This window comes from Pogona vitticeps, chromosome 3 (genome assembly GCF_051106095.1).
Source record: "Pogona vitticeps strain Pit_001003342236 chromosome 3, PviZW2.1, whole genome shotgun sequence".
NCBI lineage: Eukaryota > Metazoa > Chordata > Lepidosauria > Squamata > Agamidae > Pogona > Pogona vitticeps.
Window position 1 is genome coordinate 207,259,642 of NC_135785.1, and position 19,335 is coordinate 207,278,976.

The 19,335-nt window shown below is 37.9% G+C and overlaps 1 protein-coding gene across 5 annotated transcripts; it reads right to left on the reverse strand.

Moving 5' to 3' along the window:
• Window positions 1–3,209: 3,209 nt before the first annotated feature.
• GABPA (GA binding protein transcription factor subunit alpha) lies at window positions 3,210–19,301 on the reverse strand. 5 transcript variants are annotated; one of them, XM_020789613.3, is made up of 10 exons: window positions 19,162–19,301; window positions 16,374–16,474; window positions 15,907–16,051; window positions 14,686–14,770; window positions 12,862–13,107; window positions 12,384–12,578; window positions 10,926–10,982; window positions 8,740–8,880; window positions 7,658–7,850; window positions 3,210–6,059 (listed from the first exon to the last, which is right to left on the reverse strand). In XM_020789613.3, exons 2-10 carry the CDS (start codon window positions 16,448–16,450, stop codon window positions 5,831–5,833), a joined length of 1,368 nt encoding a protein of 455 aa, XP_020645272.1. In that variant the 5' UTR covers window positions 16,451–16,474; window positions 19,162–19,301; the 3' UTR covers window positions 3,210–5,830. The 5 variants fall into 5 exon arrangements, with proteins under 5 accessions (XP_020645272.1, XP_020645273.1, XP_020645274.1 ...); XM_020789614.3 differs by lacking the exon at window positions 19,162–19,301 and adding an exon at window positions 18,619–18,757; XM_020789615.3 differs by lacking the exon at window positions 19,162–19,301 and adding an exon at window positions 18,366–18,699.
• Window positions 19,302–19,335: the final 34 nt, after the last annotated feature.

The window sequence follows — 19,335 nt, forward strand, 5'->3', positions numbered from 1 at the left end:
CCAAGGTGCATCTCGAAGCATCGTTACTCCAAAGGAACAAAGTTAGGGCTTCTCATTAAATGTTGTTAGGACTGATCTTGACAGCAAAAAATGACAGAATCAACAGTGTGCATTTGTGTCAGAGTATGGAAATAAAATCACGTCATTCACTTCCCTTAATAATTTTTAGCAGCTGGAGTATCTCCAAAATCTTTAGTTAAACCATTTGAAACCCTTGACAGTAGCTGCTATTTTTATTCCTAAAATTCAAAACTTAGTGATTTTTGCAGACATGTTGTCATCTGTATATTTCTAGAAAGGTTTACCCTTGTGTCTGCCCCATGTCTCAGCAATGCTGAAAGAGAAAATTTCTTAATTTTGGGTTAGAAAAGGGGGGCTTTTATAAATAGGAGCATCTTATACAGAGAAAAATACGGTAATCACCAAAGATTTTGGAATGACTCCAGTTGTTGAATTGAGTATGGGGAGGAAATTATTCTGCTCTTGCTTCAATATTCTTTTAGTTCCTTCCCTTAATGTTTGATGTTTCACAACTTTTCCAGTTTTGCTTTCTAAAACTGGATGTGGCTGGAATTTATAACACTGAGGAAAAGATATGAGTAATCTATAAGATTTAACCATTTGCTAAAAATGGTTTTTGCAACTTGGGCATGCCTGCACCTATTGTTATAGCTTACATTTCTGTCCCTCCTTTCGACTAGAAAATAGCACTCAAGGTGGCTTTCAGTCTTCATAAAAGAGCAAAACCCAAGTGAAATTTAACTATAAAATCATAAAATATAGTAAAACCAACCCTACAATAAAAATAATTAAATGCGTTAAATTCACTAAAATCATTATGATCAACAAGATCAACAGCAAGGGAGACATCAAATGCCAATCTGAAAAGGTGTATTTATTTATCCCCTTGTTAACATCAGTAAAAGTGGGAATTTATTGCATCTTTGAAGAGAATGCATCCCACAGGCTGGGAGCCAGACATGATAAAAAAATTTTCCGGTTCACCAAGTGACCCCAAGCAAGAAAAAATCCCAGAAGCTGACTCTTTTTTCCATCAGTTCACCACTTCTCACCCAAACACAAAACAATTGTCAGTGCTGTTTTTCAACAAGTGTGAATGGTAGTGAGCAGAAGGGGGCATCCTGTAGACCAGTGATGGTGAACCTATGGCACCCGTGCCACAGCTGGCACACGGAACCCTTTCTGCCGGCTAGATCACTACTCCCTCTCTCCCCCCTCCCCGTAGCCAAACCTGAGCAGATGGCTGCAACCGCGGTGCTGGTGCCCGGACAGGTCAGGATCAGGAGCAGCTGGTGCTGGCGGGTCAGGATCAGGAGCAGCTGGTGCTGGTGGCGGATCCGGAATGGGGTCTTGAGGCACCCGGGATTCCCCCTTCCACTGCCATTTCCAGTTCCGTCACGGCACACTGCCCCGGTTTGTTTTTTCCCCACTTCGGGCACGCGAGCCCAAAACAGTTTGCCACCACTGCTGTAGACCATCTTGATTACCACCACTGCTGTTATTAACTTTAGGCTGCCTTTTGCTATACAATGCTTGGCATCCCTTTTCCTGCTAGCAATGTGGGCATGATATTGTGCAGCAATACGGAGCCATTTTCAGATGTTTAGATGCAAGGATACAGAACCACATTCATAAATTGCAGGTTCTGTGAGTAATTGACTTGACTTTTAAAAATGGAAGTATTATCTATGAAAACATTAGAATATAAAAACAAAACATTCTCAGCCTGCCATAGTTCAGAAAAAAAAATAGAAAAGGCCATGTGAACCTTACACAATACAACTGTAAGTGTGGGGATACCTTTATTAGACCACAAAAAATTGAACAAAAAGCTCTTTTGAAGACAGATTAAAGTGAAAAGCTGTTTAATTTTTTTAGTGGTGTACTAAAGGAATCCTGATCTTGCATCAGCCTTCCATGTCAATTTTACTGCTGCTGAAATGACAGACTAATATACAACTTGGCATATTATATACTTTTTGTACTGCTTCCAACTGAATGCGGAAGAGAAAATGGTTGTTTTCAAAGAGAAATACTTGTAGAAAGATAATGCAAAGTAGGGAAAATTGTATTTTGTAACACAGATTTGTCCATCTGAGAAGTATATAAAAGTGGGGGCTGACCTAAAAATGATGCAATCAGAGCATAATTCAGAGTCTTTAAGTATGAAATTAGCTTTCTATTTATATGCTGGCAATTCTCAAGTTACAAAAACATTGTGGATTGGAAACTGAAAGACAAAAAAGAGCAGGTAGGTTACTGGCATTGCTCGGTGAGGGGACAGTGTTGTACTTCATAACATTAACTTTTCATTTTCTGAAAAATTTAAAGTTGCTCTGAAGTTCTTTCTTGTTCTAGTATAGGAAGCTAACAAGAACAGTATACCAAAAATCTTAGTATGTTCAGTACCAGCTATGATCACTGGTCTTCCTTAAAATGATCAGTTACAGCAATATCAAAACATCAGTTTTTGAAGTGCTGTGAGCAAGCAGTGAAAGATCAGGCTGACAGAACAGCTAGTGAAGTCTTCTCAAATAAATGGGTATAAAATAATTTAATTCAAAATTAAAAAAATAAATTCACGTTGATTTAACTAGGCATTGTCACATTTTTATCACCAGATTTCAGTGGTATGAGAAAATTAAGGCCTTAGCAGGCTTTTGATGGAAGTCAGGAATGCTCTCTGAATTAAGCAACACAATATGTAGAAGTGGTAGAATAAGGGAAGGGGTCAGGAATCCAACAAGAGTGCTTCTGCTAATGGAGCAGCAGCAGAATCTGGAGGGACAATAAGCTCCGTGACATTCTCTGGAGGGCTAGGAAACCCTCCAAAGCCAGTTTTTAGGCACCCTGGAACACTTCAAGAGGGAGAATGTAAGGTTGTGTCATGCTGGCAGTTGATTATCAACCTGATTAGCAAATTCAGCCCACGATATTGCTTAAAAGTACATAATCCCACCTTCTGTTATACTTTGCATCACTGGCTACATTTGGAATTACTCATACTTAAGAGTAGCTCTAACGAAACCCACTGAACAAATTAATCATGATAGTGTGTATTACTGATTTATATGTGTCTGTTCCAAGCTTAACTGTGTTTCTATTAAATTCAATGTGCACGCAAACATCATCATAAAAAATTATTTAAATTACACACACTATCTTTCAAAATGTACAGGAGTCCAAACTTCTTTACTGTGTAAAATTTTATTTTCTTACTTTACTATATTGACAATTTTATGCACAAATATTTTAAGAGTAAAAATAGAAAATAATTGTTTCATGTAAAATTACCAAAAAATTCAACACAAAAAGAAATACATAATTATCAGAGTATGTGACCTTAAAGAGTAAAAATGTATGCAAAAAACCCTTCCATTTACAAAAATTTGGGAATATACCATCTATATTTTTCTTCCAGCGGCCACACAGAATTTGACATAGAATAATCTATACCCTCTTACTGAAGACCTCAAATTAGCCACAGATTGTCCCCCACAAAAATCTGACAAATATTTAATCTAGACTAAGTGATGGTAAGAGCCAACCCATTGAAATTAATGAACTTTAAATTAGTCATAGCAACCTTGTTTCATTGATATCAGTGGGTCCAACTCAAAGCATGACTAAGTCTGGATCTAATCCAATGTTTAAAAAACACATTGCTTCTTTATAAATGAGTAAAATATTACAAGTGCAGCAAACTTATGAAGGAAGTATAACGAAAGTTTAAATTTCAGAAAACAAAGCCCATGTATATAAAAGAATGGCCATATGCCATGTTCCCTATTATGGCTTATTCTATTATGTGCATAGCTGATTATATCTAAGAAAGCATTAATGTATGTAACTTGTGGTCACTCTAGGAAATATTAGATGCCTGGTACACTTCAAAACGTATCTTGCAAAAAATATGAACTAGTAAGATGAATTACATTATTTGTTTTCTTTATCGCTGATACCCTGAAGCCTGACTTTTCAGGTAAAGTCAACTCTCCTTTCACTTTAAATGAAGAGTTCCTACTATGCACAGAAGAGTTCACATTTTTGACATATGATTCAAATGGGAGTTTCTATCACCATAATTATTTTTCAGACTTTGGACAGAAAAAGTATTCTCAATCAGTTTGAAGAACAGTAGCAAAACTCAAAACTGCAGTTCTCTGTTCTTAGATGGCAATTCCCACTTGGGACAGTGGACAATTGGCTACAGGATTGTCACCAAAATGTTAACGCTTTTGATGCCTAAAATGCTTTTCCATTGACACAGTATGTTCCTCTGACTTCTCTGAAGATCCTGAAAATAACATGTATAGCCAGATGTGGAAATCAGTGGTACTATTACTGTAAATACAGCTACTATGTGCAGCTCCGAGGGCTAAGCAAAAATTTATGTTCAGTCCTTATTACTATAAGCTTGATTCTCAACTCTGAATGACTTGCTCATAAAGAATGAAGATGCTCATTTTAACATCTGCACTTTTACAGACTGTTAAGTGAAAACCACAACTTGCAATAGCTTTGTTCTTTTAATTATGATTCAATAAAAAGCCTGCTTTCAAAACATATCACACAAACGGCAGATGAAGAGAAGGAGACAAATGTATACCATGAATCTGCTTTCCAGGTTTTATATGGTATCAAAAATATTATAATGGAGAATATGCAGGGGCTAGCAATGCACTACTACCAGTATCTCTGTGTTTAATCTGGATAATGCTTAAAAATATTAACTCACCGAACTACATTTTGTTTAGATTGAATACACACCCTTTTCTTTCCAAAGCACCAAAAATAACAGTTTGGAAACCAAGTACTGTAACTTAAAAACCCCTGAATTTTTAATTTAATATGGTAATCTATATAACATAAGGAAGTCAGACTTCATTTCTAATCAGTATAGCTGCAGTTCATCTCATTTCTGAATAGGAAGGGGCTTCTCTCTGTGATTAACCTAAGTCTTCAGTTCAAAGTCAACTACAGTGCAAGTACAAACAGAATCAACTGATATACTCTGCAGTGTAGAATAAAAGAAAGCAAACCCTATTCTTTGGATGAGAGACAGAATTTCAAGTGTTTAATCTCCTAAGAGGAAAAATGTGGAAACTCTTTTTTGTGCCACACATTAAGCTCAGTAATGTCTCTCAAGATAATTAAGCATTTCCCCTCAAATATGCATATTATCTACATACTGTATCAAAATACTCATAATTGGGTTTTGACCTTGAAGGTCTTAAACTTGGATCTCTTTCTTTGTTAATGATCTTCAGTTCTGCCTATATTACACTTCTTTTGCTAATAAACAGAGATCACATTACAAGCATGGTACTTTTCAGTTTTTTACAACTCTGCATGCTTACATAATAATGAGCATGGTTAACAGCTGCTCTGTTTCTGGAAATATATTACATCCCATCTGGTAGCTTAAAGACAGAAGTGCTCAGAACTAAATTCAAATTATTAACTGTTTATATTGTGTAAATGCTTCAGTTTCTTTTAATGGTGGTGGTGGGAATTATCTGTTGGTCTTCACAAAGAGTACCAACTGATTTTGGGTTTTCTTACCAATCCCAGACTGGTTGCAACAGATGTGTTCGTGTTGGAGAAGAATCTGTACAATCCCCTCAACATTCTAAACACAAAATATATATCTTTCAGTGAAAAAGATCCAAATTTATGGGAGTCTTAGTCATCTGTAGAAAAACCATGCATATTGAACTGCTGAAGAATAGAAGTTCCCATTTTAAGACCAGAAACTGCTCAGTATACAATAAAGGCCTTATGCTTCCAAGCTTTTCGGTCCTGGTACTTAGTTATCTTTTTCCGTTTGTAGAGATGCTGTAGCCAATGCAACTGCTGTGACCGGTTGTGCAATTCCATGGAGCTGCATCTTTGCCAGTTTCTTTTGTTCACACTCTGTGACCAACCGGTTCAATTCTGCAGCACTGTATCCAATGAGAGTCTTCAAGTCACAGACAAATTTGTAGACAAACCTCTTGCCTTGTACTTTGCATATCATATCTCCATCATAGTAATACCTTCATTGAAAAAGAAAGTGTTCTTGAAAAGTAACTGAACGTGACAAATACTGAGTGAGAAGAATATGAAGTTATGAACACACTAAGTGGTGGAGACAATTAATTGCATTTGAGACCCAATCTTTATTCAAATCCCTGCCTCTGCAAGCCAATGCCTTGCTATGGAATGATTCAACATACATTGAAGTACATGAGGAATACTGGAATTTCCCAAAGTCCCAATCAATAACAGAATGGGAGACAAATCTGAAAGGCAGATGAAATATTACACAGTACAAACAACCTGAAGCAATACTGTTTTAGGTCATTTGGTGTGGGTGTTCATATTCACTGAGACATTATTCAATAGATTTTATCTACAATTCATATTTGACAGAGTATCTCTTTGTGCCAGCTGATTACAAAATATCTGTAAGTTTCTGGATATCACCCCAACCTCCTTTTCCTAAAATATCTATTATTGTAATGATTTTGTTTCAATTGGGAATGTCTGGTCATGGGGGAAAGGGGTTTCAGCTGCATCTTTCAGACAAATGAAACTTATTTTTCATTCCTTCAAGAAAGCAGTAGTCTGTCCAGACTAGCTCCATATATGTCAAAAAGACTCATTTTTGCTGCCACAATCTAACACAGATTCCCTGAACATTTATTTCCATTTGTTGAGGCTATATGTTTTACTTGCAGGCATGCAAGAGAAAACTGCTGTTATCAAGGTAGATTTTCCAAACCTTTCCTCCCAAACTGGGCTTAAATTTTGGAGTCAATTTGTACATGTAAATAGGTCATGCAGGATTCAACAGCACTGAACACAAGGATGAGATTCAGCCTGTTTACAACAAGAAATAATGGACAAATTTTCAAGAGATGCATATACACAAATATGTACTGTCTTATGCAGAGCCTTGTTAGAATCAAATGACTCATGTATTACAGTCAATTATTCAAGAAAGGTGAAGATATTAAAGAAATGTAGCAGCCATGAGTGGCATACATTTATGAGAAGAAACTACTTTGAGGTACACGCTTGGGACAAACCATTTAAATGTTCTTGTGAAGTTCTGTAAGCAAATGGCTACTGCCACAGAAGAACACTGGCCTGGATGAGTACTAATATGAGTCAGTATAAGCAGTTCTCTTACTATCATCCAGTAGCAGTAGTGTCAAAAACAGAGTGAGTCGGGAAACAAGGCCTTTTCATCAACTTTACTGAAAAACTAGCTCTATCAGAACTCTCCCTACCACTACCCACCATCTTCATTTACTGGAATGCAGCTGAAGCAGATGACATAGGTGCTACCTCCAGCTAAACTGCAGCTATTCAATCAGGCTGAAAGACAGGGAGATGGAAAACAGGATAATTCCAGCAGCTCTACTGGAAGAATAGCTCCCATCAGCTTCCTGTCTCTGCATTGTTTTCACTCCAGATTGTCATTACTTAACTGGAAGAATGGGAGCTAACTTTGCTATTTTCCTCTTCCCTTTCTATCACATCCCTTTCTTATTTTTATCAATCACACTTAAACTATTCTAGGAGCCTTCTCAACCCAACAACAGGATGCGAATGCCTTAACTGTTGTTTTCTTCAGTTCTTCACTTACCGTAAAGCACGACTCAGTTTTTCATAGTTCATAGTAGGCTTATTTTTACGCTGTCCCCATTTCTGTGCAACTAGCTCTGGCTGATTTAGTTTGAACTCTCCTTCATCACCAACCCATGAAATGCAATCACGAGCATCTTTATCAGTGAGAAGCTCAAGCAAGAACTGCCATAACTGGATCTGGCCATTATTTCCTGTTGAGAAGGAAATGATGAAAATACAAATGAACTCAATATTTTATTTAACAAGAAAGCTAGAGTGTGCAAATAACAAAATAAAAGGGGAAAATGTATAAACAGTTCAATTAAACTATTACAATAAGTAATGATGAATGATGCCCTGCTCATTCTTACATCCGATTTTTTTTTCTTGAACCCTGGATCTCTTATTTTTCCAATTCTTCTGAGTCAATTGTTTTTATTTTCATGAGTGATAAATGTAATTCGCTGACCGCTACCGTTGCAGGTTTCTTATCTGCAATTCTGAAATTGTCCCCTGCTTCTTGCTCCTAATTTGTGAAACTTCTGTAATTTTACTTCATATTTTGCTTGTGTTGTTGAAGTTTGTAAATGTCATTAAAGGTTTCAGAACAGAACAGTGTTCTGACAGAAGAACAAAAGATATTAAAATAAAACTAACTGGCAGAAAAGAATTGGAACGAAAGAAATAATGGACAAAGCAGAGGAAGAAAAGCTAATCAAAACTCAAAGCATACCAGCTCTACTTTCTGGAACAAAAGAATACTGATACATTCCATTTCATCCCTGAAGAGGCAGTGAGAAATGTTAAAATACATAAACAATATTCATTTAAAGTAAACTATAAATATGCAATGTAATCTCATTTACATTAAAATAAAAAACATTTTTCCAAAACATTTAGAGACTTCTCCAATATGATCCCCAAGTAACTGACAATTTCATTTCCCCCATAGGCAACTTTAACACTGCTTCCTCATTTCTCAAATACTGTAACCATCCAATTAAACCTGCCTTTTGCTTCATCTCCTAAAACAAATTTTACAATTTGACATTGCAGTGTTCAGTGTACAAATGTTTGCAAACTTTTTTTTTAAAAAAATACCTGTTCTGTTACCAGGTGAACTTCTATCTTCTCCTGAAATCCTTGGTGCTCTCTGCACTTTAGCTGGTTTTGTGCTACTGTTTATGACTTTAATAGTGGTTGGAGTAGAAGGCTGTACAGAAGCTGGAATAATTTGAACAGCTATAGAAAAGAGAATATTACACAATAAAAATATAGGCAAGTGACATAAACCCACAGTCATTCAACAATACTGTAATATAGAAGACACTCTCCCATAATTTATTCCACATCAGATATTTGTGACAACACTATTCTGCTTGAAATCTGAAGAATCATTAACACTAGTGGATTTGCACTATTTCTTAAATCTTAGCATGTGTAATCTACACTATAGAGAGGAACTTCCCCATTGTAATGGCATAGGCATGTCAGAGCACTACATCCATCATGACTAAGTCAGTGTGCTGCATTAGAAGCATTTACTTGTGGGTATACCAGGTCTTTCTGCAGAGCTCTTTAGATTTTAAAAGCAATATGGGTGCTCGGAACTCACATTCAGCACTCCTCTGATACAGAGGAGTGAAGTTCTGTATCAGTTTTGTATTTTCACTACAAAAGCTTGGAAGTACTGTGAAAAGCAGAACTCTGTATTATGTACCAAATATATCCCATATTATTGGAATTATGCTAAATATTTGCTCAATTTGCATCATTTATTCATCTAACTACAAAATACAAATTATGGGCAAAGAAGCTAAACACTTATCACCCTGGACAATGTCTTTCTGCTTGCCAGATTTTAGTAGGCCATAGTTCAATTACTTTCAAATATACCTTAGCAATGGTTGTTGTGGGTTTTTCGGGCTCTTTGGTCGTGTTCTGAAGGTTGTTCTTCCTGACGTTTCGCCAGTCTCTGTGGCCGGCATCTTCAGAGGACAGCACTCTAGTCCTCTGAAGATGCCGGCCACAGAGACTGGCGAAACGTCAGGAAGAACAACCTTCAAAACACGGCCAAAGAGCCCGAAAAACCCACAACAACCATTAGATTCCGGCTGTGAAAGCCTTCGCGAATACATACCTTAGCAACTTTAAAACTACAAAATTGTTTTAATACAAGCTGAGTAGTACTATTCAAACACACTTCAGCTTTTTCCACAGAAATTTATCTCTGTCTCCAAGTCCATAAACTGTCTTCTGTATCTATATGAGATTATGCAAATTTATTCAACATTCTGAACCTTAACATAAAAAAATCAGTTGGATACCTGCAGTTTTTTTTGTGTATTATGTAAATCTTCTTTCACAATCTGAAGATTTTAAAAGTGCAATGAAATGTTCCTTCAGATGCAGAAATTATACCAGCTACGGCCATACCTGGACGAGCAGTCTCATGACAATTATGCATGCACTGGTAACATCCAGTATAGATTACTGCAATGTGCTCTACATGGGGCTGCCTTTGAAGACGGTCCGGCAACTGCAACTCATTCAGAATCTAGCTGCATGGTTGGTGAGTGGTGGGGCTGCTAGGGAACACATCAAGCCGATTCTGTTCAAATTACTTTGGCTACCTGTCGTTGCCCGGGCCCAATTCAAAGTGCTTGTTTCGACATATAAAGTCCTAAACGGCTTGGGCCCTGGATATCTGAAGGACCGCCTCCTTCCATATGAACCTAGCCGGCAATTAAGATCTAGCCAGGGGGCCCTCCTGAAAGAGCCATCCCTCAAGGAGGTACGAGGGATGGCTTGTAGACAAACGGCCTTTTCAGTAGCTGCCCCCAGATTATGGAACACCATCCCAATGGAGATTAGTCTGGTGCCAAAGTTGATGACGTTTCGGTGCCAGGTCAAAACCTTCCTGTTCCAGAAGGTTTTTAATTGAAATAATATCAACTATGGGTCCTGATGGCAATTTTTAGAGCACTGTATTTTAATAGTTGTTATCTTTTTATTAAAATCAAATTGTCGTAAGCCACCCAGAGACCTTTGGATAGTGTTGGTGGTATATAAGTTAAATAAATAAAATAAATAATAATAAATATCTAGGATAATTATAAGGCGTGAAACTGACAAGTTTCAAAAGTCCAAAATCTGAACATGCCCTTAGAAGCACCAGAAATCATGTGCTTCAAGAAATGTAGCCAAGCCTGAGATTTGTATTTATCTTCATGCTGAAAACAACTTTCAGATACGCTTATTCAGTAATGTATGGCACAACATCTTACGTTGATCAATAGTAACTGTTGCTATTTCTCCAGAGTGTTCCTGGCTAGCCAGCACATCTACAAGAAAAAAAATCACATTTTTTTCAAAATGAACTCTATAACTAAATCTTTGTAGTATTTTATTAGAGAATCAGAAGAGAAAGAACAAAGGTAACTGATAATTTTATAAGGAACATCATGGTTAGAAGTACAGTGGGACCTCGACTTATGAATGTCCCTACCTATGAACATTTCGACTTCCGAACAGCTCTGTTCGCAAAAATTGGCATCGACTTGCAAATGGAGCCTCGACCTACAGATGAAAAAGGGCAGGGGAAAAAGGTGGGACATTCAAATTCCCTGTCCTTTTCCCCTGCCTTTTTGTCTTCATAGGTTGAGGCTCTGTTCGCAAGTCGATGCCAATTTTTTGCGAACAGAGCGATTGGCACTTTCTGAGGTCTCCAAGGGCTTTCCCCCTGACATCGAAGGAAGCCCTGAGACCTCCAAAGGCAAAAAGGCAGGGGGAAAGGGCTGGAAATTCGAATTTCCCACCCTTTCCCCATGCCTTTTTGCCTTCGGAGGTCTCAAAGGGCTTCCTCCAATGTCGGGGGGGGGGGGGAAGCAGAGATCTCCAAAAGCAAAAAGGCAGGGGGAAAAGGCGGGAAATTAGAATTTCCAGCCCTTTTCCCCTGCCTTTTTGCCTTCGGAGGTCTCAAAGGGCTTCCTCCAATGTTGGGGGGAAAGCCCTTGAAGACCTCCGAAGGCGCCGATCGTGGCGGCAGGGACCACCAGGGAGGTCCCCTGCCTTTTTGCCTTTTTTATTCCCTCGGAACACATTGATCAGTTTTCAATACATTCCTATGGGAAATGGTGCTTCAACTTAAGAACGTTTTGACTTACGAACGCAGTCTCAATCCGGATTAAGTTCTTAAATCGAGGTACCACTGTGCATGTGCAAGTATAAATGTATTCATACAGAAATGAAATAAAGATAAAGAACAATGAGTTTGTCAATTTCTGTATTGGTAATATTCATCGTATTTTCATTTTATACACATTTCTTTATCCCATGCTTGAAATGTCTGGTTATTATCAGCAATATCCTCTTCTTATCTAATTTTTTTTAAAAAAATTAAGTGACAACTCTCTTGTTGAAATCACTGACATCCCAGTTAACAAGTCTTAGAATAATTCAAACTCTACTTTCATCGAGGACCTTCTTTTCACATTATTCTACAATTATTTCATTCTAACTGTGCAAGTGTTTTAACTCATTTAAGACATGAAATGGGCACATAGAAAGGGCTCATTACTTGGCATTAAATTTTGCAACAAACGACTGCAAAGTATCAGTTGAATTTTAGGTCATACTGATTGCCTAAATATATTGTTTAATAATTAAGACTAATATGATATAAAGGCTTTTTAGTTTAAAAATTGATTACAAACTTATTAAAAATTAATTGCAAACTCACATACATTTTCGAAGAAGTTCAAGGTGGCTCCAAAGGATTTCTCCCCGAGGGACCCTTTGGAAGAAGTCTTCTTGGCTGAGGCTGCACAATTCTCTCCCAGGAATGCTAAGAGTATTTAGGTCTATATCCGTCATACTGAACTCCTTCATCACCCATACTACCCAGTGAAGTACTTGGTCAGTTGACCATTGCACAGGGTCTAGAAAAGAACAGAAGTATACTAAATATACCTCTATTTGTTTAAACTTTGCAAGTGACTGTTACCCCATCTTCAATATGAAGTCAACCAAATATTTACAATGGTTTTTACCTTACAGTAGAACACACTAGGTGTCTGCTAATATTTTGCAATAAAATTGTAAATGACAAAAATCTAAAAGTCTCTATACAGTTTTTCACAAACAAAGGGGGAAGAGAGGGAAAGAGAGAGAAAAAACTATGATTAGAGAAATATACATGTCCCAACATATATTATTTCTCACCATAAGGTATTCCTAAGCGTTCTTGTTCTTTACGGTAGCCTTCTAAAGCTGCTGCCCATCGAGTTACTTGTTCAGATGTTTCATCAGATATGGTGGTTATATGTTTGGTTCCATCTAGTGTTATCACTTGAGCTTCTTCAACAAGATGAGCCTCAGTTTCAGTATGGTGAGCATCTGGGTCAATCACTACCTCAACAGTTTCCACTGGCTTTACAATTTCAAGGATGTTTAATTTTGGTTCTATTCCTGCAAACAGAGAGGGAATGAGCAAGCACAGAAAGCTGCAATTTAGAGAAAATGGGGAAAAACTATTCTATTGTTCCATCCCAGTTCAATATAATGAAGGCAAAGATTAGAAATAGTATTTGTTTTCACACTATTCTAATGAAATTTCATTATGCAACCTCAGAAAAATCACTGCCTTTCTATTATCCTATACAATCATAATAACGTATTTCCTAAGCAGTGTTCTACTAACCCTTTAATTTGAGAGTCTTCTTCAACATTCTTTAATGTCTCCTAAACTAATATCACTTTGAACCCACACAACTGTTTGAAATACCTGTAAAATTATTTTAGCTGTTTTAAGCTACTTTGTAATCCATATACTCAACAACTGTGAGCTCATTTATCCTATAGTATTGAACAGGCAAGAAATTATTTTCATTTTAAAAATTATTATTAAGTCACTACGTTGTTACAAGTCGGATTTACTACTACCGAACTGAATGGAACATTTCAACTAATAAATGCCTCAACTAGTCGGAGTCCATTCTTTCTTCAACAACCTCTGCAAACAGGACAAAGGAATTAACCAAGTATTTTGCTTCTACCATATATTTCATTGGGGATTATACCACTTCAAGAGCAGTAGGGGAGATGATTTCTGATTTACAATTGTTCTTCCTTTACACTCTGGTGTATAAAAAAGAATTCCATGACGAAGCCTAAACACCATTCTACTTTACGAACTTAATTCCGATACAGGTCTACTTTATAGTGAGTCAGGAATTAATTCTAGAATAGTCAGATGAAAATGAATGCAGAGCTCCTATAATAAAAAAGGAATTTCAGCATGCAAGAAAAAAGAGCCATCCTGCACCTCACTCATCAGACTGCTTTGAAACCTACTCAACTCCCTGAGAATGTTTGTTTTAAAATGTCCTAATGCTGAATCCATAAGGAAGAGGAGGCGGCAAGAGAGAAGCAGTGGGGGTGTAGTAAGAAAGCCATGACAACTACAGCTGCCTTTGCATTTCTTAAGTCATACAAGAAGAGTGGAGAGCAGGTCTCTGGATTTCAGCTTCTCCCTTTCCTCCCCACAGACTCTTGCATCCTCCTCCATCAGTAGTTGCAGGCAAGTCATAATTCAGAGTGTGTGAACGCGATATGATGCACACTCAGGAATGAAACTGTGTGTATGTGCATGTGTCATGGAGGGATCCTGCACTTTTGAATCTGCATCTATGATACTGTAACTTTAACTTCTCCCACAGTTATTTGGTTGCAAATTGAATGTTTACATATACTGAATGGAAAATATATACAGTGGTGCCTCGCAAGACGATTTTAATTTGTTCCACAAAAATCTTGCGAAGCATGGTCATAGAAGAAAACATCTTGCGAAACACTATAGGGATCGTGAAAACCAATCGTCTTGCGGGTTTTTCGCCCCGCGAGGCAATTGTCTTGCGAGGCACCACTGTAACAAGAAATTAGCTACATTACATGTATGACAAAAACTACATATGACATTCTTAAATACAAGTAGTTTTAATATTTGCACACTTACAATAAATGCTATTTATTTAAAGAGTTCATTACCTTGCCTTGATATTACTTGGACACTAAGTTGCACTGTTCCATCTGTTTTGACACCTTGATCAAAGAGACTACGATCCGGGTCCAGCTTGATAGTAAAATACAATTCAGGAAAACGGAAAAGTCAGCTATCAGCAATCACTAGTGTTAGCAAAACTTTTAGAAAATTAAAGAGTATTCTCATTTTTCAAAACAGATTTTGATTCTGAATTTTAGAAACAAATATATCTCAATAACAAACTCCAAATGAGCAAATCATGTTGGCTAACAAAGTATTTTTACTCTGCTACCTTTTGTGACTGACGTAGACATATATGCCTGTATCATGCAGCAACAAGTAAACCAACAGGCATTAATACAAACATCTTGACATGGCAAGCTTGTATCAGATTCTAAATTAAGATACCAAGACTCTGTTAGCCTATGTACTAAGATATGCATGGAAAATAATCAGCATCTTTACAACATAGTATCTCTGAACTTTCAAAAAGCTTTGTAATAAAGCACAATATATAATCAATACATTTTAGTTAACTCTTTTTCCCTTCTTGCTTTCTTTTAACATATTAATTAGACTGATAATCACTTCCTTGAGGTTGGTTATTTCCCATGAAATTTTATCTGGATTTTAAAGCACTTTTGACAGAAGTGACTTTTTTTAAGGAAGTAGTCCTTCCTTAAGACATATTTCCTACAGCAAATACACAACTTCCCTCTCCAAGTAACTTTACTGAGACATGCTACAAATCTTTGTATTTTTTCTTTCTTCTTTCATGTGCCACCTGAAGTAGTCCAGCTTGTTTGTTAGAGTTTCAATACTTGCTTACTTGAACTTATGATTTTCATAAATTCAACTTACCATTGTGTATATTTTGAATACATTTATTCTAGTTGCCCTAAGTTATTCAAAACATCTGATGCACAGACAACACCCTTGCTATTTAACAAGACATTACATACATGCTGTAAATAAATATAAAACATGGTTGAAAGTTCTGTTGAGATAAGAATATAGTTCATGAACCTACATCAAATGCATCTGACTGTTGTTCATCTTTGCTAGGCACAACAATGCTCTATGGAATCTATTCTATAGAAGTAGTAGTGATTAAAATAATAAAGATTAAAATTGCTAATAAAAAGACCAGCAGAGGACAAAATAAATCTTATACATTACGAACTATCCCCAATATACCTTTTTTAACTAAAATACTTTTGTTCTACCTGTATATCCTGTAGACAAATTTCATGTGCTTCCAAAGAACACTGAAGTCTTGGTTCAAGTAGTTTTTTCAGATTTCCAACAGGTTCATTGATATCAATAGCCTGACTCACAAATTCAGCAGTGGTGTATGTTTGTTCAACAATGCTGAAAGAAAACAATTAAAAGGAAATTTCCACTGTATTTTTCAAAAAGCTACTATTTTAGCATTTATCATTAGCCTATCTTTAGCATTTTAGTATTAAACATTTACAAAGTAGAGTATCTATTATAGATCAAAAGCTCATTTTAACAGTTTTTAAAGCAGATTCTACATTTGTATGTAGGTGAAGCCTTCTAGCAGACGTTAATTTTTTTTATGTGACTATCAGCCAAAGATCCAACTCCTGGAATTCTCTTAGAGGCCAGCTAAAACAAACTCAGTTGAGAATATTCTCTTTTGCTTCCTTTATTCAGAACTTCTATATACCTTTCTTCAGTGCACTCTTGTTTCTCAGTACCATCAATTTCAATTTCAATTAGCTCTTCTGCTTCTCTTTTAGTCATGGCTGAAATATTTCAACAGGTAGCCTGAAAAATAAAATAGAACAAAGTAATGCTTCACATGCAAATACAGTCATAAAACAAATGATACTGATATTTATAATTAATTTTAGTAAAAAAAAACTTTCCACAAATACAACAGAAATTTTAAAACTACTTATGGTGAAGAAACAAATGAACAGCAACATAGGACAAGGCAGTAGTTGAAGTAATAAAAACAGGACTAAACAGTTTAGTCAATTATTAATTTAGCGGATTTTGTCAGACATCTATATAAGTGTTTGGAGCAGCTTGCATATGAGTATTAGTGTTAACACAGCTGTTAAGTAGGCAACATATTTTATAAAAATGAGAATTAAGATTCACTTGTCTAAGGGTAACACACCTGCATGGTTAGTTTACTCATTAGCATGGTTTGCCAAACATAGTACAACAAATTGACCATCATAAATTAAAGAAGGCCTTTGACTGAAGCAATTCTAGCTGACTGATGATGAGTGATTACATCAGCTGTATGCAGCAAACACAAAGTAATTTTTTGATTTTTTTTCCACAAGTTTCTCTGAAAATCATTTCCCAAAAGATACATATTTTACTACATGACCACCACGTGAAAATATGAACCAGTTTCCCCACACTCCCTCCAACATTTAGGAATACTGGAATGATTTGATTTAACTGTATTAGGGTACCGTACCATTTGTGAAGCAGTCTGTAATTGTACTCCCTAACTTTGGAGGACACTGATTTAAGATAAGTGTTCCATTACGAATACCAGCTGTCGTCAGGAATTGTGATAACAAGGCCAATTTTCCCATGGTAACTTACTATCTTGAGTGGTACATGGCCTTGATAAAGATGATATAATTTAGAGGCTTAACTTCTCTGGCTTGTTACTGTAGGTCTAGCTCTTGCCGAAGTGAAATTTGCTCAAGAGGCCTACTATCTACCTCACAGAGCTGGCTCTTCACTTTCTGGGGTCTTGCTAGAATCTCTCCGTTTCATGACACTTCTGCCACTGCAGATAAGGCCCTGATGACATCATCACCACTGGAAAACTGAACAGTCCTATTGCTGAAACTCATAAGGCAGTTGGTTACAAGACCCTCTCTTGAGATGGAAAAGCAATTCCAGCCCAGCTGGTAGTAGCAGCAAATGCAGATAACAATTCTCAGGACCTGCTGAATCATGGAGGATTGGTGCCTTAACTGCGTTTCTCCCCACAACTCTGTCCCCTTTCCATTTTTGTTTTCTTTAAGTGCAAGGCTAAGGGTAGCTGCTCATCTACGTAATCTGCTCTGGGGAAGCTTTCGGTAAAGAAGCGATTGATATAAGACTGTAAAGAATTAAGTAATTTTAAGAAGTTACTTCACCATACCAACCAAACTGATTATGGCTTAAGGCAACTGTGGCAGTCTGTCTAATAAAAAGGAGGCAACAATATTCTGACCTTTGGATCAGAGAATTAAAACAACTTGTTCTTTAAACAATGGGTGAGCAAAACTATTGCACTTGCAAAAGGAAATAATGATTAGTTGTTCCCAGAAATATTCTTTGGCAATTATGTAGTGCCAAAAAAATATACAACTGTTTTACGTTCCACTTCAGAGAATATACAGCTGTTGAACTAAGAATTCACAATTTCAAATGGAAAGACATCCCAATCTTACCACACACCTACTTGGAAGACTGGCTGTGAAAAGAGGAACTTATTTTCAAATGCTCACACTTGTAGACCCATAAAGCAAAAAGTGCCTAGAAATAGCACTTCTGTACCCTCACTTCTCTAGCATCTTACTAGACCATAAACGAAAACAAACTAGATTTTGCTCAATCTGAAGATACAAGAATCATATTCTATCTCAGACGGTTGAGGGGCCACGTACTTCGTTTACATAACAGCGAACAACTACTGTACCTTCTCATGTGGTTTTCACTGTACAGTATCTTAAGGCTGTTACATTGCAATTTTCCCCATCTTGCACAAAGAGGTACATTCGCATATACATGGAGATCATCTATTAACGCGTCTGCGATCACACAACCCAATTAAACAACCCTACTGCTTTTTGACAGACCTACTACAACTGCAGCAGATGGCGAATTATCCCACAGGTCAGCTAAGACAAAGGGACGAACCGTCCCGAACTGTCAAGTTGCCAAACACTTACAAGCACCCCCGAGTGAACCGAAAAAGGGTGTGCGATCGTGGGCCAGAAGGGAGTGCGGACATTCCCACGGCAGGTTTATATGTGGCCCCGGCCAGTCCCCGCTGCCGGCGGAGAGGAAAGCTTCTGCCACCGCTGCCCGGACTTTTGCTGGGGCTCCAGAGGTCTCCCTTCAGGCGGCGCGAAGGGCGGACCAAGCGACCGGCTCCTTCCCGCCTCATGATTTGAGAGCGAAGACGAAAGGCCGCCACAGCAAGGAGGCCCCGCGCGGGCGCGAAGGGACTCATTTCCCCGCCGCCGCCGCCCCGCGCTCCGCTCAGGCCTTCTTCCCTCCCGCCCGCAGCGGCGCCTCCTTGTTGTTTGAACTCGGAACGGAAATGAGACTGGCGCCGCGCGGGGCAGAAACGGAAACAAAACACAAGAAGCAAGGAGGCCACGAGACCCCCCTCCCCCCCGGATACAGCGCGAGGTGCTTCCCTCTCCCTCCCTTCCCCCCCCCGTTTCCCTTTCAGCCGCGCGCCCCGGAGCTCGCGCCTCCAGACTCACCGGCCGCCGCCGCCGCCTCAGTCTCGGACTCTCGCCACAGAAACAAACCAGCCCCCGCGGGCGAGCGGAGCAGCGCCCGCCGCTTTCTCTTTTACTTCAGCGGCCAGATCCAACTCCCCGAAGACCTGAGAGGTCCCTCCACGGAGGGGGAAAAGAAAAGCCCTCAATGCACTC